We start from the raw sequence: 19,767 nt of genomic DNA, 5'->3' as shown, positions 1-19,767 counted from the left end.
TTTATTACCTTATATAAAGTTGTCAGAATAACAAACTAAATCATTGGGTTTAGAATATTGAAATTTTAGTTTCTCATATGATTTACAGTTGAATACTGATGGCAGTCACATTAATATTCATAAAGTGTGTCACCTTCATATTTTGGCTTGCTAATCACAGCACTATATTTGTAAGCAATGTTTTACATCATGCTTCAAGATACCTTGCAAGTTTAATGAACAGTTTCCATTGTCACAAATCAAAAAACTTTCCTAGAGTAACATTGTGACTGGTGATATATTATTTATGATTATGATGCTTCGGTAAAACGATCATATCATAAATTTCATATGGATCAACCACAACAAATATGTCTGTGCACTTACCAATTGCATTTTGGACTGAATCCCCAATGAAGTTTGAATGTAACTTTTCTTTTAACCCATTTTTTTTGTAGCTTTTACCTAAGATTGTGTTTTCCCATGGACTATTCCTAAATAAATTAAAAAAATAAATAATAGTTAATACAATATGTGTTAATCATTTATGTGGGTAAAATGCAAAAAGAAACAACTGGGATTTAAGCCAAATTGCGATTGTTTTGCCTTATTTCTGATTGTAAAATTGTATAAAATGTAATAAAAATTACACTTATTAAAAAGAACCCCATATAAATAAAATGTAATCTCCTTGCATTAGGGGATAGAATAATACCAATGAAAGAGTCCAAACTAGGGCATATTTTGTGTCTCCCATTGTAATGTGTCAGTTCCAGGAAAAAAAGTAGAATGTCTTAAAAAAAAATAAAACTTAAAAGAAGATAAGTGCTGAACAACATGAGAATATCACAACTCCCAAAAAATTACCAGTAAGTATAAGCCCATGAGTTATCTTCCTTTGTCAAGTAGCTAAAAGATCTACAGTACATAAAGTCAATATTTCGTAGCTAAAGTTTATCTGTTTTTTTTTTAAACTTGTAAACATATATTTTTGCTGCTACTACAACCCTCATAGCAGTAATCGCTTAGGGACTGATTATTCATTTGATTTTTTTTCTTTTTTTTATAAGTGACTTGTTTTTTTGTATTGTGGTGTTGGCTGTTGGTTTTAACACCAAATTCTTCAAATTGGTGCACACAAGTTAATGATTTTTCGCACAAAATGAAAATGCTCTTTATTTGTCTTTTACTCTCTTCACTCCGTTTCAGAGCAAAAGGTCAAACTAAACTTTAAACTGTTGCATATTAGTCTTCAGCTGGCAAAAATAAAAATGACATACAGTAGATTTTATACTACACTACTAGAATAGTAGAAAATTGTCACATTTTTTAAAGCCACAACTGATGAATTAGGCTAAAACCATACTCATAAGGCAGAACAGATAAAAACAGACAAAATCAAATAAAGTTAGCATAAAAAGAGAACATTAAAAAATCAGGGCCGTATTTGCCACTAGGCACATGAGGGGTCAACCGCCCGCCCACCTCCCCCCGCCTGCCCATACTCACTCTCCTCCAGCAGTGCCTTCAGCTCCCATGGTCTCAGTGCCGGCAGCTCGTCCTGTTCTCAGCGGTCACATGGTACCGCTCATTAAGGTGATGAATATGGACGCATATTCATGACCTTAATGAGCGGTACCATGTGACCGCTTACACAGGAAGAAGCTGCCGCGCCAGGAGTCGGGACATAGAATCTGATGCAAGAAGTTCAGCACGCTGTTAGGAGGGTGAGTTTCATGGCCCGGGGGAGGATGCAGGAGGATGGGGGAGGATGCAGGAGGACAGGGGAGGAAGCAGAAGAACGGGGGAGTATGCAGGAGATCGGGGGAGTATAAAGGAGGACGGGGGAGGATGCAGGAGGACAGGGGAGTATGAAGGAGTGAAGCAGGATGGGGAGAATGCAGGAGGACAGGGGAGTATGAAGGAGGATGGGGAGGATGCAGGAGGATGGGGGAGTATGAAGGAGGACGGGGGAGTATGAAGGAGGACAGGGAGTATGAAGGAGGACGGGGAGGATGCAGGAGGATGGGGGAGTATGACGGAGGATGGGGAGGATGCAGGAGGACGGGGGAGGATGCAGGAGGACTGGGGAGTATGCAGGAGGATGGGGAGTATGAAGGAGGATGGGGGAGTATGCAGGAGGACGGGGGAGGATGTAGGAGGTCAGGGGAGGATGCAGGAGGATGGGGGAGTATGAAGGAGGATGGGGGAGTATGCAGGAGGACGGGGGAGGATGTAGGAGGACAGGGGAGGATGCAGGAGGATGGGGGAGTATGAAGGAGGATGGGGGAGGATGAAGGAGGACGGGGGAGGATGCAGGACGGGGGAGTATGCAGGAGGACAGGGAGGATGCAGGAGGACGGGGGAGGATACATGAGGATGGGGGAGGGTGAAGGAGGATGGGGGAGTGTGAAGGAGGATGGGGAGGATGAAGGAGGACAGGGGAGCCACGCATATAAGGGTGGCAGGGGGTAGCAGAGCCACGCATGTAAGGATGGAACGGCTCCAGAGATGACGTCATCTATAAGGTACCTGGATGTAAATGTTATTTGTGATACTGACTAACTCTCATGTTTTTATTTATGTTAGGAGCATTAAAGGGGATGTCCAGGTTTGTAATGAGTCTGCAGTCATTCTTTGTGACTGCAGACTTATGAGTTCTCACAGTGTGCACTGCACACTGTCAGGATTCTCTCATGCTGGCGATTTACATACATGCGGTTACGTGCTGACTAGACATGTGTGGCCTCACTCAGTGAAAATGAACTGAGCGAGGCCAGGAAGGTCTAGACGGAATGTGGTCAGACGTATACAAATCACATGCTTGTGCTGACATGACTTCACCGGCAAGGGAGAATCCTAAAAGTGTGCAGTGCATTAGCTGTGAGAATTCAGAAGCCTGTAATGTCAGGATTCAGCTCTGCAGGTTCCAGTAGTCGTCACATGGACACTTCACTCATATGCGATTTTCATACTTGTGGTCCTGTGACAACGAGCTTCTCTTCCTGCTTCTCTCAGTTTTTCACTGAACATTGTGTTGTGAACTATACTTCTTGGCTCCCTCTTGTGGTCACTAGTGATTTGGCACTTGGATTGTCTTTTACCAGGTTGGTACTCACCTGCTTCGTTAGGCCTGGGGTGTTGCTATTTAAACTTCCTGGATTCTCTGTCCAGTGCCTGGCATTGTTGTAATCAGTTCATTTCTGTTTGCTCCTGTCTTCAGGTCCTGGTTCTTTGCAAGATAAGCTAAGTCCTGCTTTCTTATTTTTGATCATTTGCTTTGTTTATATTTTTGTCCAGCTTGTACAAAATGTGATTCCTGTTATCGCTGGAAGCTCTAGGGGGCTGATATTCTCCCCCCACACCGTTAGTCGGTTTGGGGGTTCTTGGATATTCAGCGTGGATATTTTGCAGGGTTTTTTGCTGACCATATAAGTCATCTTACTATATTCTGCTATTAGTCAGTGGGCCTCTCTTTGCTAAAATCTAGTTCATTCTTACGTTTGTCTTTTCTTCTTACCTCACCGTTATTATTTGTTGGGGGCTTGTATTACTTTGGGGTCCTTTCTCTGGAGGCAAGCGAGGTCTCATTTTCCCTTATAGGGTTAGTTCTCCGGCTGGCGCGAGACGTCTAGGATCAACGTAGGCACGTTCCCCGGCTACTGTTAGTGTTTGTGCTAGGATCAGGTATATGGTCAGCCTAGTTACCACGTCCCTATGAGCTGGTATTTATGTTTGCAGACTTTGCTGTAATCTCTGAGATCCTTTGTCATTGGGATCATACATGTATGCCAGGCCAATGAATAGTTAATGCATTGCAGAAGTGGGATTAAAAGAAAAGGAGTTCTGAGTTGTTGGTTTTTTTTTTTTCTCCTCTTTCTTCCTTCCCCTTTTTCTCAGAGTGGCTGTAAGCTTTGCTGCAGACATGAATGTTCAGACCTTGATTACTAGTGTGGATCAGCTTGCTGCACGAGTGCAGAGCATTCAGGATTTTGTTGTTAGCAGTCCTATGTCTGAGCCTAAGATACCTATTCCTGAGCTGTTCTCTGGAGATCGATTTAAATTTAGGAATTTTAGGAATAATTGTAAATTGTTTCTATCTTTGAAACCTCGTTCGTCGGGAGATTCAGCTCAGCAAGTTAAAATTGTTATCTCCTTTTTGCGTGGCGACCCTCAGGATTGGGCTTTCTCGTTAGCGCCAGGAGATCCGGCATTGGCAGATGTTGATGCATTTTTTCTGGCGCTCGGATTGCTTTATGAGGAGCCTAATCTTGAAATTCAGGCAGAAAAAGCTCTACTGGCTATCTCTCAGGGCCAGGATGAAGCCGAAGTGTATTGCCAAAAATTTCGGAAATGGTCCGTGCTTACTCAATGGAATGAATGTGCTCTTGCCGCAAATTTCAGAAATGGTCTTTCTGAAGCCATTAAGAATGTGATGGTGGGTTTCACAATTCCTACAAGTCTGAATGATTCTATGGCGCTAGCTATTCAGATTGATCGGCGTTTGCGGGAGCGCAAATCCGCTAATCCTCTGGCGGTGTTGTCTGAACAGACACCTGTTTCAATGCAATGTGATAGAAACCCCGATCCAGCAATGCAATGTGATAGAATCCTGACTAGAACCGAACGACAAAATCATAGACGACAGAAGGGGCTGTGTTTTTACTGTGGTGATTCTACACATGTTATATCAGCATGCTCTAAACGCCTAACCAAGGTTGTCAGTCCTGTCTCCATTGGTAATTTGCAGCCTAAATTTATTTTGTCTGTGACTTTAATTTGTTCATTGTCTTCCTACCCTGTTATGGTGTTTGTGGATTCAGGTGCTGCCCTGAGTCTTATGGACTTGTCGTTTGCCAAGCGCTGTGGTTTTGTCCTGGAGCCTTTAAAAATTCCTATTCCTCTCAGAGGAATTGATGCTACGCCACTGGCGGAAAATAAACCGCAGTATTGGACACAAGTGACCATGTGCATGACTCCTGAACATCGGGAGGTGATTCGTTTTCTTGTTCTGCATAAAATGAATGATTTGGTCGTGTTGGGTCTGCCATGGTTACAGACCCATAATCCTGTTTTGGATTGGAAGGCTATGCCGGTGTCGAGTTGGGGTTGTCAGGGAATTCATTGCGATTCTCCGCCGGTGTCTATTGCTACTTCTACTCCTTCAGAGGTTCCTGAGTATTTGTGTGACTATCAGGATGTATTCAGGGAGTCCAGGTCCAGTGCTCTTCCTCCTCATAGGGACTATGACTGCGCAATAGATTTGATTCCTGGCAGTAAATTTCCTAAGGTTTCCTCTCCTAAGTTTAAGCCTCGCTTTATTGGTCCTTATAAAATTTTGGAAGTTCTTAACCCGGTTTCTTTTCGTTTGGATCTTCCGGTGTCGTTTGCCATCCACAACGTGTTCCATAGGTCTTTGTTGCGGCGGTACGTTGTGCCTGTGGTTCCTGCTGTTGAGCCTCCTGCTCCGGTGTTGGTTGAGGGCGAGTTGGAGTACGTGGTAGAGAAGATCTTGGATTCTCGTCTCTCTAGACGGAGGCTTCAGTATTTGGTCAAATGGAAGGGCTATGGTCAGGAGGATAATTCCTGGGTGGCCGCCTCTGATGTTCATGCGGCCGATTTGGTTCGTGCCTTCCACGCTGCTCATCCTGGTCGCCCTGGTGGTCTTGGTGAGGGTTTGGTGACCCCTCCTTAAAGGGGGGGTACTGTTGTGAACTATACTTCTTGGCTCCCTCTTGTGGTCACTAGTGATTTGGCACTTGGATTGTCTTTTACCAGGTTGGTACTCACCTGCTTCGTTAGGCCTGGGGTATTGCTATTTAAACTTCCTGGATTCTCAGTCCAGTGCCTGGCATCGTTGTAATCAGTTCATTTCTGTTTGCTCCTGTCTTCAGGTCCTGGTTCTTTGCAAGATAAGCTAAGTCCTGCTTTCTTATTTTTGATCATTTGCTTTGTTTATATTTTTGTCCAGCTTGTACAAAATGTGATTCCTGTTATCGCTGGAAGCTCTAGGGGGCTGATATTCTCCCCCCACACCGTTAGTCGGTTTGGGGGTTCTTGGATATTCAGCGTGGATATTTTGCAGGGTTTTTTGCTGACCATATAAGTCATCTTACTATATTCTGCTATTAGTCAGTGGGCCTCTCTTTGCTAAAATCTAGTTCATTCTTACGTTTGTCTTTTCTTCTTACCTCACCGCTATTATTTGTTGGGGGCTTGTATTACTTTGGGGTCTTTTCTCTGGAGGCAAGCGAGGTCTCATTTTCCCTTATAGGGTTAGTTAGTTCTCCGGCTGGCGCGAGACGTCTAGGATCAACGTAGGCACGTTCCCCGGCTACTGTTAGTTTTTGTGAAAGGATCAGGTATATGGTCAGCCTAGTTACCACGTCCCTATGAGCTGGTATTTATGTTTGCAGACTTTGCTGTAATCTCTGAGATCCTTTGCCATTGGGATCATAACAACATTGAGAGCATTAGGGAGACGAGGTCCTTGGTACATGACTAAATGTGCAAATCGCATATGTGCTGGGGGAGTGCCAAAATGAATTATTTCCCCGGGTGCCAGAAAACAGACATACACCTCTGACGGTATGCTACTGTGAGTGGTGATTACCAGGTCCGGTGGAGGGAGGTCTGTGCACAGTGCAGCACAGACAGGGAGGCAGGGACTGAGGGTGTGCACAGAGAGAATGGAGACCCAGAGATTGCCCTTCCCAGTCTACACCATAGCCTGGAGCCCTCATTATCATAGGAATATGTCAGTTAAAAGGAACCTGTCACCCCAAAAATTGTATATGAGATAAGGCCACCAGCATCAGGGGCTTATCTACAGCATTCTGGAATGCTGTAGATAAGCCCCCGATGTATCCTGAAACATGAGAAAAAGAGGTTAGATTATACTCACCCAGGGGCGGTTCTGCTGCGGTCTGGTCCGATGGGTGTCGCGGTGCGGGTCCAGCGCCTCCTATCTTCATATGATGACATCCGCTTCTTGTCTTCATGCTGTGGCTCCGGCGCAGGCGTACTTTGTTTGCCCTGTTGAGGGCAGAGCAAAGTACTGCAGTGCGCAGGTGCTGGGCCTCTCTGACTTTTCCCGGCGCCTGCACACTGCAGTACTTTGCTCTGCCCTAAACAGAGCAAACAAAGCACGCCTGCGCCGGAGCAGGGGCAGGAAGACAAGAAGAGGACGTCATCGTATGAAGATAGGAGGCGCTGGACCAGACCGCGATGCCCATCGGACCCGAACTGGATGAGTATAATCTAACCTGTTTTTCTTACCTTTCAGGATACATCGGGGGCTTATCTACAGCATTACAGAATGCTGTAGATAAGCCCCTGATGCCGGTGGCCTTAGCTCATATACGATTTTTGGGGTGACAGACTCCCTTTAATAAATTGTTTTTCTAAAGCTTTATAGGGTAGTTTTAGGTCAGGGAGGAATGGTTAGGGATGAGCTAGCAAGGTGCAGGGACAGGTAGTGATGGCTACTTGCGGACATGTGCGGCACTTGTGGTTTTGTACTTGCGGTGAAACAAAAACACTGCTGGCAGCATTTTTTCCCATTGCTGCAAGTACCGCATTTGCCGGATCGCGGCAAAACCACAAGTGCCGCACATGTCCGCAAGTCCCATAGGGAATGAATGAGGCTGAATGCAGTGTTGCCGTAAGTGATCCGTTACAAGGCAGATGCAGAAAAACTGCCCGATCTGCTGCAAAAGGCTACTTTCACATCAGCGATTTTTGCCAAAGTCACTGCCAATAGTGTCATACTCAACAATGGGGGAGGCAGCACTAAAAGTGCCTAGGGCAGCAGAAACTCTAAATACGGCCCTGTAAATAATGAATAAAGCACAAACGTAAAAGTCACTATTGGAATCATTAAGGTTAAGTTCCCACAAAGACTTTTTTGTGAGTTTTTGACATTGCTTATTTTTACTGTGCAAAAAAACGCATCTTATAGTTTCAGCAAAGTGGATGGAATTTACAGAAATCTCCTGCCCACTGTATTTTATTTTATGCAGCATAACCTGACCTGCGGTAAGTGTTTGAAATCTGCAACACTTCAATCTCTCTTGCAAGTATGCTTAATTTTAGGCTGGGGTAACACTAGCGATGAATACGGACGAATGCTATGCGATAAAACATCGCATAGCACTCGGACCAGTATTCATCTATGGTGCAGATCACATCAACGTTTTTTATCTCGGCCTTTTAAAACGTGAGAGTGAAATCGCAGCATGTTGCGATTGTCACCGACACTCGGACGAGTCTCGGCTCACTCACTCCCCCATAATGTGGGTGCAAAGTGAGACAACGTACATCAATCGGATAACATCCGAGTAATGTGCAGTATACGCTGACCCCGTCAATGGAGGATATGGAGAAATTAATTTCTCCGCCTCCTCTGCAGCTGTGCGAGAGGCTCGGAGCACAGACACATGACACTCGGCTCCCGCTGCAGGAGAGCAGGAGCCGAAGGTCATTAGCGTATCGCATCCGATGCTCTCGCATCAGATGCCATACGCTCATCTGACCCCGGCCTTATGTTCAGATTTTTCTCATAGAATAGTTTTAGATTTGAAAAATTAGCAGGAAAAATGCACGTGCGTCTTTAATGGGTTCCAACTGCAAAAACTCATTAAAAACATATTAAATCCACACAAACTTTTGTAAAAGCCAAATATTAGGAAATATCAAAAACAAAGCAAAGAGACAAGCGTTAAAAAAATACACACAAAAACATAGTAATAAAAACACAAATAATGTAATTTACCTAGTAGGTGCAAAAATAGTTCAGAAATGCAACAGCAAAACTCATAAAATACTCATCGTGAAAACATAGCCTTATACCACAGAAGAAAGTGCACAGACAATTATTAATTGGGGCATGAGTGTCTTAGGCTATGTTCACACGTTGCATTTTTAATGCAAATTTTCACCTGCGTTTTACAGTATCAGCAAAGTTCATGAGATTTCAGAAACAGGGCTTGTTTTTTTGTCCACAGTATTTTGTGTAAAACCTTGGGTTTTACAGAATGGAGCATGTCACTTCTTTGAGCATTTTTTCAGCATATTTCACCCACCCATTGTGCTGCAAAAAAGGCTGAAAAAACACAGGTATCAGTTTTTGTTGCATTTTTGGTGCCAGAACCTGATGAAGTAGAATCAGATTTGTTTTCTGCACTAAACTTTATCAGCATGCACAAGAGACAAATGTACCTTGACAAAAATGCAGGAAAAAAACGCACCAAAAAACAACAAAAGCTAAGCAAAACCTGCTTTTTTGCAGCAAGTCTCTTACTGCCAAGAGAGCAGGTTTTGCCTGCGTGAAAAACACACATATAAAATGCAACCTGTGAACATAGCCTTAAGGTACCTTCACACTAAACGATATCGCTAGCGATCCGTGACGTTGCAGCGTCCTGGCTAGCGATATCATTTAGTTTGACACGCAGCAGCGATCAGGATCCTGCTGTGATATCGCTGGTCGTTGAATAAAGTTCAGAACTTTATTTGGTCGTCAGACTGGCGTTTATCGTCAGGTTTGACACCAAAAGCAACGATACCAGCGATGTTTTACGCTGGTAAGCAGGGTAAATATCGGGTTACTAAGCGCAGGGCCGCGCTTAGTAACCCGATGTTTACCCTGGTTACCAGCGTAAAAGTAAAAAAAACAAACAGTACAGGACCTGCGCGTCCCCTGCCGTCCGCTTCCTGCTCTGACTGAGCGCCGGCCCTAAAGTGAAAGTAAAAGCACAGCGGTGACGTCACCGCTCTGCTGTTAGGGCCGGCGCTCACACAGTGCAGGGAAGCGGACGCCGGGGGACGCGCAGGTGAGTATGTACTGTTTTTTTTTTTACTTTTACGATGGTAACCAGGGTAAACATCGGGTTACTAAGCGCGGCCCTGCGCTTAGCAACCCGATGTTTACCCTGGTTACCCGGGGACCTCGGCATCGTTGGTCGCTGGAGAGCGGTCTGTGTGACAGCTCTCCAGCGACCAAACAGTGACGCTGCAGCGATCGGCATCGTTGTCGCTATCGCTGCAGCGTCGCTCAATGTGACGGTACCTTTAGAGTCTTGAGCAACAAATCTATCAGCGAATATGGAAGTCATTATCAAGTTGTTTTCATTTTGTTAGTTGTTTATTTTGATTTTTTTACAGGGGACAAGGGCTTCAATGGAATGGGTGTAAGGCTAGGTCCACATTGCGTTAGTGCAATCCGTTTAATGGATCCATTTGAAAGCAGCACTAACGCAATGTAATGGACACGTTAACACACCCATAGACTTCTATTAATGTAATGGATCCTAATGCATGTCAAAAACGGCATGCGTTTGCAATGGTCCGTTAGTTTGTGACGCATCTTCCAACAAGGACTACCACGTTTTCGGGTCTGGTACGGCAAACGCACAGTGAACGGAAGCGTTCGTTCTGCATAGAACTCCTTTGCAAACGCAGGCAGATGCGCAGCCACACACAGACACATTAACGCAGCGTTAATGCAATGGCAAAAATACAAGACAATTTGGGCTCATTTTTAGCACATTTGTTTAATGGATCCGTTAAACGGATTGCCCTAACGCAATGTGGACCTGGCCTAATGTGAGTATCATGGTTGTATATTATTTTCAGTTTCTTACAGGTGACATGGGCATCAATGGATTAAGCATAAGGTGAGTATAACTGTGCTTTTTTATTTTAATTTCAAATAAAGGGGTCTGTTTTTGTTTCAAACAAATGATTTAATTCTGGCTGTGTCTTTTTTACAATTTACCAATGGGGTTAGTAAGGGAAAGTCATCTTATAGATGCCTCTCAATTACTAACCTGTGGGCTTGATGTCAGCAGCCATAAAAAAGCTGATGTCAACCCCACAAATATTCCCCCACTTGCTGCCATACCGGGGCAAGTGGGAAGAGACTAGCAAAGCAGAAGAATTGGCTCATCTGTTGTGAAATTGGATTTTGGGCTCCCCCGGTGGCCACTGGTGGAATTGAACTGGTGTGCATCATCCCCTCTGTTCACCTGTTTCCATCAGGATGTGGGAGTCGCTATTTAACCTTGCTCCTCTGTCACTTCCATGCCGGTCAACATTGTAATCAGAAGCCTTTCTGTGCATGTTCCTGCTGCTAGACAACTCCCAGCTAAGTTGGACTTTAGTCCTCGTTTGTTTTTGCATTTTGTTCCAGTTCACAGCTGTAGTTTCGTTTCTGTGTCTGGAAAGCTCTTGTGATCTGAAATTGCCACTCTGATGTTATGAGTTAATACTAGAGTCTTAAAGTAATTTCAGGATGGTATTTTGATAGGGTTTTCAGCTGACCATGAAAGTGCCCTTTCTGTCTTCCTGCTATCTAGTAAGCGGACCTCAATTTTGCTAAACCTATTTTCATACTACGTTTGTCATTTCATCTAAAATCACCGCCAATATATGTGGGGGCCTCTGTCTGCCTATCGGGGAAATTTCTCTAGAGGTGAGCCAGGACTATATTTTCCTCTGCCAGGATTAGTTAGTCCTCCGGCCGGCGCTGGGCGTCTAGGGATAAAAAACGTAGGCAACGCTACCCGGCTACTGTTAGTTGTGCGGCAGGTTTAGTTCATGGTCAGTTTAGTTTCCATCGTTCCAAGAGCTAGTACTTATGTTTGCTGGGCTATGTTCTCTTGCCATTGAGAACCATAACACTCATCTAATAGATAGGCCTTTTCTGGAGCGGCTGCAGGCAGCTATTTTTAGGCTGGGGGAAAATATCCATGGCCCCTTACCAGCCCGAGAATACTAGCCTCCAGCTCTCTGCTTTGGCTTGGCTAGTTGTCAAAAATAGGGTAGATCTCGCATATTATTTTTAAATAATTTATTTAAAATTACAGCGTGTGGACCACTCTATTTTTGATAAGCAGCCATGATAAAGCTCACAGCTGAGGATTGCAGTCCGTAGCTGTCAGTTTTGCCAGCGCTGGTTATCAAAAGTAGAAGAGACCCCACGTCAATTTTTTATAATTTATTTATTTATAGCACAAAAGTCGGCTGATAAATACTTCATCAGTGGCACCTGCTCTCGCTGTTATCAGTGACAGCAGGTGTAGACTGATGGGAGCAGTACTCTCTCTCATCAGCTGACGTCTGTGACCAGCAGTAAAATCTTACCGACAGTGTGAGTAACACCCGATGTTTTCTGTGCCAAATCTGAAACATAGCACGAACTTCCTGGAGAAATCCGTGTTCAGAGTCCAAGCTGTTTGGGTTCGCCCATCTCTGTACTTTATTAACTTGTAGAATTAATGCCATGATTAAGAGCAGGTAAGCAACTCAAAACGCGTATGTTCTTTACCTAACTTTTAGGATGCTTCTCTATTACAACATGTTTTAATTGTACAAATTAATACAGATGATTTTAATGCTCTATCTTTCTGGCTGGAATAAGGATGCATTTTGGAATTTATACTGTATTTTCTGTACTGTATTTTATTAAATCTTCATGCTGCTAGCACAATAATATACAGTAGTAACTCATTAGAAAAGGCGTTCGAAGAAACTAGAGTATTGTGTTTCCTCATATGTTCTGTGTTGTCAAGGTAGCAGCAAAGCTACCAGTCAGTGACAGGGGCAGATTGCATTGAGAATGCACCATGTATATGTCACAAGGATACCACAACAGAAATGACTTTTGGAATAATTAAGAAGAAATGCCTTGTCGTCTCAGTGTGATTATCCTCAAAGAATATTAAATTAAAGGTTTATTCTTGGAAACTAGGATCCTGGTTTATTAGTTCCTGTAAGATTGTTGCCGTCATCAATACAGTGGCATGTCCCTTGCTCCATTATCTACTTTTAAGATCCATAATGTATTTCACCATTCACTTCTCCAAAAATATGTGGCCTCCTAAGTACCATCCCTATCACCATCTTCCTATGTCAGTGTTAATGGAAGTCTGGAATTCCAGACAGCTAAAATTGTTGATTCTCACTTGGTTCGTCGGTCTCTTCAATATTTAGTGCATTGGAAGGATTACGGTCCAGAGGAAAGAATGTGGGTACCAGTGTCCGATGTTCATGCGACCAGGTTGGTTCAGGCCTTTCACACCTCACATCCTGATAAACTGGGTTCTGAGGGTCCAGAGTCCCCTCTTAGGAGGGGGTAATGTCACGGTGATACCGCAACAGAGCGGGGTCAGACAATCGCAATGCCTGGTGACACATATACCTGTGGTAGTTAGAATGACTTTACCATGCTATTAGCACTTCTAGCTATCTTTGCTTTGGTGCTGCAAGAGTTAAACTGCTTAGTTGGAATCCTGGAGTTCTCTGTCTTGGGTTGTATCAAATGTTCTCTGTTCATTACTCCCAGCAAGAATAAGTACTCTCCTCCTTGCTTCTGACCTTGCCAATGATAGTTACTACTACCTTGGAGTTAAAGGAGAGAGTTGAGTGTTTGGAGTAGGTGGTTGAAGAGTTTTTCAGGAGATTGCTGCATAAAGTTGGTTTGCATGTTTATCCTTATCCTGTCCCATTTGGTTTCTTCCTTCCTATTCCCCCGTTTCCCACTTTGTTGTTTTGTGACTGTATTTATATGATTGCAGCTTTCTTTTATCATTGTCTGTTTACATTTGTCTGGTTAGTGTTTGCTTATACACTTCGGCCTCACACCTCTCTGGGTGGGGGAGGAAACACTTCAGAGTAAGATAGGAGCATAGCAAGGTAAGTGACCCTCGCATCTCCACCATCCGGGGTAGTCCAGGGAACAGGGAAAGCCTAAGGTGCCCCAAGTTCAAGAGATTAGGTGGGTGATATCTCTGTTCTGTTGCCTGGTAACTCGGGACCAGGGGCTCCACCCCTGTCCCTCATACTAGGGGTGTCCTAGCTATCCCTACTCCCAGGTTACTTCTGATGGTGAAGATGCTGGGGCCATGTACCTTGCTCAGCTCCTGAATCAGCCCTTACCTGTCCCCTCCCCCACCCAGGAAAGTGGGGAGGAATAGTGTATGTAAATACACAAACCAGGCAAACAAGGAAGGACGTAAAAGGATAAATGAAAATACCAATCATACAAAATATGCACTCACAGACAACAGAGGAAAAAAAGATGAAAACAAAATAGTAGAGGATGAGAACAATGCACACAGCCAAAACACCAAGCAACAGTCACAGAACAATTCACCAAAATGCCTATACCAAAATCGACACTCTTTACCAGGAAGTACAAGACAATCCAGATTGCCAGAGGTTAGAATATATAGGAGAGAGGAGTGGCTAATACTGCACAGCTGCTATCCTCTAGTCAGGAACCTTCAAAGACTCTAACCTGAACAAATTAACCCCTGCACTGCTGACAGAAACCTGTACTGTTTAATATGAGGGAGAAGTGTTTCTAATTAATGCAGGAGTACGTGTAATCAGATGCTGCAGTCTTCTGGCTCCTCTCTGTCATGGTAAACCGGTGACAGGTGCCCACAGTCCCTGGTCACTATGTGATAGTGTAAAACTATATTTTATTAAAAGAGTTCTTTATATGGGATAACAGTACAGATGGACTTACATATATGACATGAATAAATGATAAAAACAATAAAACAATAAACATGACTGAAATACAGGTACAGGTGAGAAGGTCATCTGAGCGAGGGCTTACAGGCTCATTGGCATTCTACTTAGTCTTTAGGCTCTGCTGGTCCATTGCAGATTTAACTAGGTTTTTGCTTATTTTTTATCCAAAACAAGAATGGATAGTGAACGGAGAAGTGGTATAATACAAAGCATTCTACTTGTTGTCTTCATAAGATTCAGTCCCTGTTTCAGCAATAGGGAGAATTTAAAAATCCATCTCCAGAGAGGGGACATATCACCCTCACATTAAATATATGGGATTAATTGTGATTGAGAGAAACTAACTATAGTCGGGGAAAAGGGAGAATGAATTATAATTGGGAAATGAGAGAGAGAGAGATGACACATCCATCTCCGTTGAAGTAGGGGTCTCCTGTAATGACCAGACAATTGCAACAGGGAGATTTGCTGGGTAAAAAGACATCAAGTCAGGGATAGGGTTTTCTCTGATCAAAGAATATTTATAGACGCTGCAGAGCTTGTGGTTAGTGATTAATATTGGGGTCTGCATTGATCCAATATTTCTGGGAGATATATTTTGAATTTCAAAGCGAAGAGATGCACATAATTCATTCAGTCACATCACTGTAAGGTCATTCTAACCCGTCCAACTTAATAACGGTCCAATAGATGCTGCCATCCAGGCCATATTTCACTTCAGGATTAAAGGTAAAATCACAATAAAAAACATGACAACAATATCTACCACCTGGGACCTACAGTGGCAAATATATCCAGTAAGTTGAGAATCGCATGGAATTCTGATTGACCTAGCGCATGCCTTAACCTGCCCCATGTGAGCTTATCAAAGGGGGGTATATGGACAAAGCATTTAGCTAATAAAAAGAAAAGTTTGGGGCCCTGTCTTTGTTCATTCTGGAAGACATAAGTTTACTATGAGAGTGTTCCACTTTTCCAATCGGACTGCTTCCCTCCAATAATTTCTGCACTCCAATAAGTTCTGAGACATTTCTGTGACATCAGGTTTAGTAATTCTCTTTCGTTAGTCCTGTTTATCATATATAATTCTATATATTGTATTGTTCTGTTCTCATTTCACATAATCTGTGTATATTTTTTTATAAACACTGCCTATTCTTCTGGATTAAATATATAAAATGTAATAGCTCTGTTCCTCTTGCTCTTTAAACTGCACCCTTGAAGCCATATGCTACCTGTAACAGGTGTCCAATCAGCCAGTATAATGATTGGTGGTGGCAGCTAGTAGTGGTTCCTTTTTGGTGTTATTGTAGAGCTGGCAGTGATTGAACTAGGGTATATATACAGTATATATTCCACAAGTTGGAATCGGAGGTGTATATACCATACACTCACTGTGAGTTCCACAATAGTTAACCTAGTAGTGGAAGTAGTCACGGCCTGATCCATCACTTTAGGCAGTTGCATACTTCTCTTGATGATTGAAGACAACAGAGTTGCGTTCTCCTGGCAAACTGATGACAGCAGGTGGATCTGTGTGACATCCCCAGTGTCATCTGTGACAAACTGGTAACTGTGTTACCCCCTCCGCCTGCAGAAGTGAGTCGCTCCGCCTGGGCCGTGGGGAACTCGGTACCGGGTCCAGTGGTGTTCACAGGGTGATGACACGGTGGTGACCCAGTCCGTGGCCCTGGGCGCTCATGTAAAAGGGGAAAGGTCTTTAAAGGGAATAAAGTTAATGTTCGTGACGCCACCTGTGGTATTCGGTCAGTGGGGACCGACGCTGCTTTAAGTGGTCCTCTGGGGTGATGTTATGGCAGCTAGATGGTATAACTTCCCACAGGTGAAGTATATCCCCAGGGCTCCCGGTGTGTAGATGGTAGATGGTGAATGGCACAGTAAAGAACGTGGACACAGGTTTGCAGTCTCTTTACCTTGCTTACTGAAGTCTTCAGACAGCCACAGTCCAGGGCACCAGATCACAGGGCAGGCAGGGTCCGGCCAGCTTGGAGGCAAGTTAGGAGTCCCCTTATCCAGGTGGAAATCAAAGCCTTCCTCTAGCACCATGCTGGTGTAGTCCCTTACTGCCTATGGCTACACATAAGGTCCTCACAGATGTTATCTCTCTATCTGTCCCCCGATTAAGATAGGACATAACCTGTATGACTGGTGACTTGAGGCGGTTTATAGGGACTCTAGCACGCCCCAGCTGGGTATTAGGTCGGACAGGTAACTTGATGTTCAGCTGTTCTGCCAGTCTCTGATGTAAGTCATAGAGGTCCTTACAACCCTGGTGTTCCGGTCTCTGCGCCTCAGAAGGAGGCAGCCTGCTTGGGTCTCATCTTCTCCTGATATCCTCTCCTGTGCTTTGCTCTCCTGCACGTTCACTGCAATGTATTCGGCTTTCTGAATGTCTCTTTCCGGGAGCTGCTGCACTGCGGCCACACAGCTCCGTAAAGCTCTTCTGCCTCAGACTGATCCAGTCTGTGTCCTGGCAAGAACTGTCTCCAGCTCTGACTGACTACTTTTCCTACAGACTACCAGTTAAATATATATGGGAAGTCACCTAGTAAATAGAATCAAAAGCTCTCCCTGGTGGCCTGAAGTGTGAATGTGTTGCATGTTTGTGGTACCTGGTTACAGTCATCCCTTCTTGCCTTCAAGCGTTACATCACTCTCCCCGTGAGGAAAGCAATGCTACTGTGACGACCAGGATCCTGGGGTGCCACAGAAGTGTGACATACTGTATATATATAACCAATTTCCTTATAGAATTTCCTTATAAATTATAAGCTTGTGAGCAGGGATCTCACTCCTCCTGTAAAGACAAAGGCACAGTGCATTGATTAAGTAAGACTAGTTGTTACTTACCTAAAAGGAAGCTCCTCATTGTGTTCAGTGAGGATCTGTAAACCATGATTGTCGGATGCTGATACAGTTTCATTATGGGGAGAAGCCATCCCCTCTACGGTTTCCTGTACATTTTCTAACTCATTATCACCTACGGGAATCTGAGGTCGTTTCTCAATTCTCCAGTGCTCTTCCTAAACAACAGAAGACATGTATACATTAAATAAAGGAAACCTTTAGCATGTTTGCATTGATTTAATAGTCAGGAGGATCACTACCAATTCTTCAAGAGGAAGGGTCAGTGACTAACACAGCTTCCTACTTGCATTACATCAGTGACATGAATGTGTCCTAGAGCTGGAGATGGCTAATGTGATTAACAAGATGGAGAATGACTTGTACCTTACTAACAGAGCATCTTGTGAGCATGACAGCTGAATATTTATTGTTATTAGATATTTCATGTATAATATTCCAAAGTCACAAATATCCTTGGACATCCCAATGTACAATATTAGAAAGCTAATACATTTCATATGGATAAAATGCTTAAGTTATGTGTCTGCTTTACTAATAAAAATCTTGTAGGCTTTGAGCCATACATCAAAGGAGTATGCCAGAATTTTCACCTTCCATTGAAGTCTTTACCTGTCCAAATATTCCAACTGGATTCCCAAACACATCGCTGACACATAGGCTACAATCTGCAGATGCAGAAATGATAAGGAGACAGTGATTATGAGTGCAGGTCTCTAGGTGTGTGATGCAGTCACTGTGTGGCTGGAATGATGTGACTAATGGCGGCAGTTCCACAGTCTTCTGTTCACTGTAATCCATACAATGCTCCTGCAGGACAAGAAACATGCAAAGTGAATCCGAACAAATTGTCATATACTCTTTAATGGAATTATATGGGAGGTAGAAATGAGCGCATTGGCTCAATCTGAATCAAACTTATGTAAAAATTGAGAAAATTTGAAGCACTCTACGAATTCTAACAATTTGTATGAATCACAAAATAATCCTAACCCCATTTTACACAAAGAGGTACATTTAGTCAGCCCAAGAAGGTTCATATGACCTCATGTACAGCCAGGTTTCTCCACAATGCCTTGCACCTATTACATCACCTGGCATAACAAAACCAGTCAGGACGGACTATCATAGCCTGTATAAAAGCTGAGGCAGGAAATTCACAGCCTTAGAGGATCTGAATAGTGAAAGTGTGTCACAGCTCAGCAATCAAGAAAAACAGGGAAAGCTTTAAACCACTGAATAAATATTATAGATCGTGTGTGTCAGGACAGCAGTAAACAACAGCTACCATCGGTTAACCTATAGGCATATGTGTTGAGGTCACTTGAACATTATTAAAACTATGTTTGGGTGAAAGAGCTTGGGTTAAAAACCTCAGAGTGTTATATGTGTTTTCAGGGCAAGTGAAAGCCTTGCCTTAGTTCAAATATATGGTGAACTAATGTACTGTAAATCAAATCTTTTGGAAAAATTCAACAAGGCTAGCAAATTTAAATTTCAAAAGATTTGCTCATCTGTAATTGGAGGTTCACATATACACTCACTGGCCACTTTATTAGGTACACCATGCTAGTAACGGGTTGGACCCCCTTTTGCCTTCAGAACTGCCTCAATTCTTCGTGGCATAGATTCAACAAGGTGCTGGAAGCATTCCTCAGAGATTTTGGTCCATATTGACATGATGGCATCACACAGTTGCCGCAGATTTGTCGGCTGCACATCCCTGATGCGAATCTCCCGTTCCACCACATCCCAAAGATTTCATGTTGTTTACGCCAAATTCTGACCCTACCATCCGAATGTCGCAGCAGAAATCGAGACTCATCAGACCAAGCAACGTTTTTCCAATCTTCTACTGTCCAATTTCGATGAGCTTGTGCAAATTGTAGCCTCAGTTTCCTGTTCTTAGCTGAAAGGAGTGGTACCCGGTGTGGTCTTCTGCTGCTGTAGCCCATCTGCCTCAAAGTTCGATGCACTGTGCGTTCAGAGATGCTCTTAGGCCTACCTTGGTTGTAACGGGTGGCGATTTGAGTCACTGTTGCCTTTCTATCAGCTCGAACCAGTCTGCCCATTCTCCTCTGACCTCTGGCATCAACAAGGCATTTCCGCCCACAGAACTGCCGCTCACTGGATTTTTTTCTTTTTCGGACTATTCTCTGTAAACCCTAGAGTGTTGTGAAATTGGATTTTGGGCTCCCCCGGTGGCCACTGGTGGAATTGAACTGGTGTGCATCATCCCCTCTGTTCACCTGTTTCCATCAGGATGTGGGAGTCGCTATTTAACCTTGCTCCTCTGTCACTTCCATGCCGGTCAACATTGTAATCAGAAGCCTTTCTGTGCATGTTCCTGCTGATAGACAA

At 43.7% G+C, this 19,767-nt stretch overlaps 1 protein-coding gene across 1 annotated transcript in view; it reads right to left on the bottom strand.

The window, feature by feature from the left end:
• Positions 1 to 19,767, bottom strand: part of WDR49 (WD repeat domain 49) — a 314,656-nt gene that overhangs the window by 6,026 nt on the left and 288,863 nt on the right. Inside the window, exons 14-16 of the mRNA XM_077290613.1 lie at positions 18,019 to 18,216; positions 17,392 to 17,564; positions 367 to 473 (exon numbers count right to left, since the gene is read on the bottom strand). Coding sequence (XP_077146728.1) covers positions 367 to 473; positions 17,392 to 17,564; positions 18,019 to 18,216 — 478 coding nt within the window. The remainder of the gene's footprint in view (positions 1 to 366; positions 474 to 17,391; positions 17,565 to 18,018; positions 18,217 to 19,767) is intronic.

This window comes from Ranitomeya variabilis, chromosome 2 (genome assembly GCF_051348905.1).
Source record: "Ranitomeya variabilis isolate aRanVar5 chromosome 2, aRanVar5.hap1, whole genome shotgun sequence".
Lineage (NCBI taxonomy): Eukaryota > Metazoa > Chordata > Amphibia > Anura > Dendrobatidae > Ranitomeya > Ranitomeya variabilis.
Note: the sequence above shows the minus strand (reverse complement) of the source record. Positions and strands in the feature narration are given on the sequence as shown.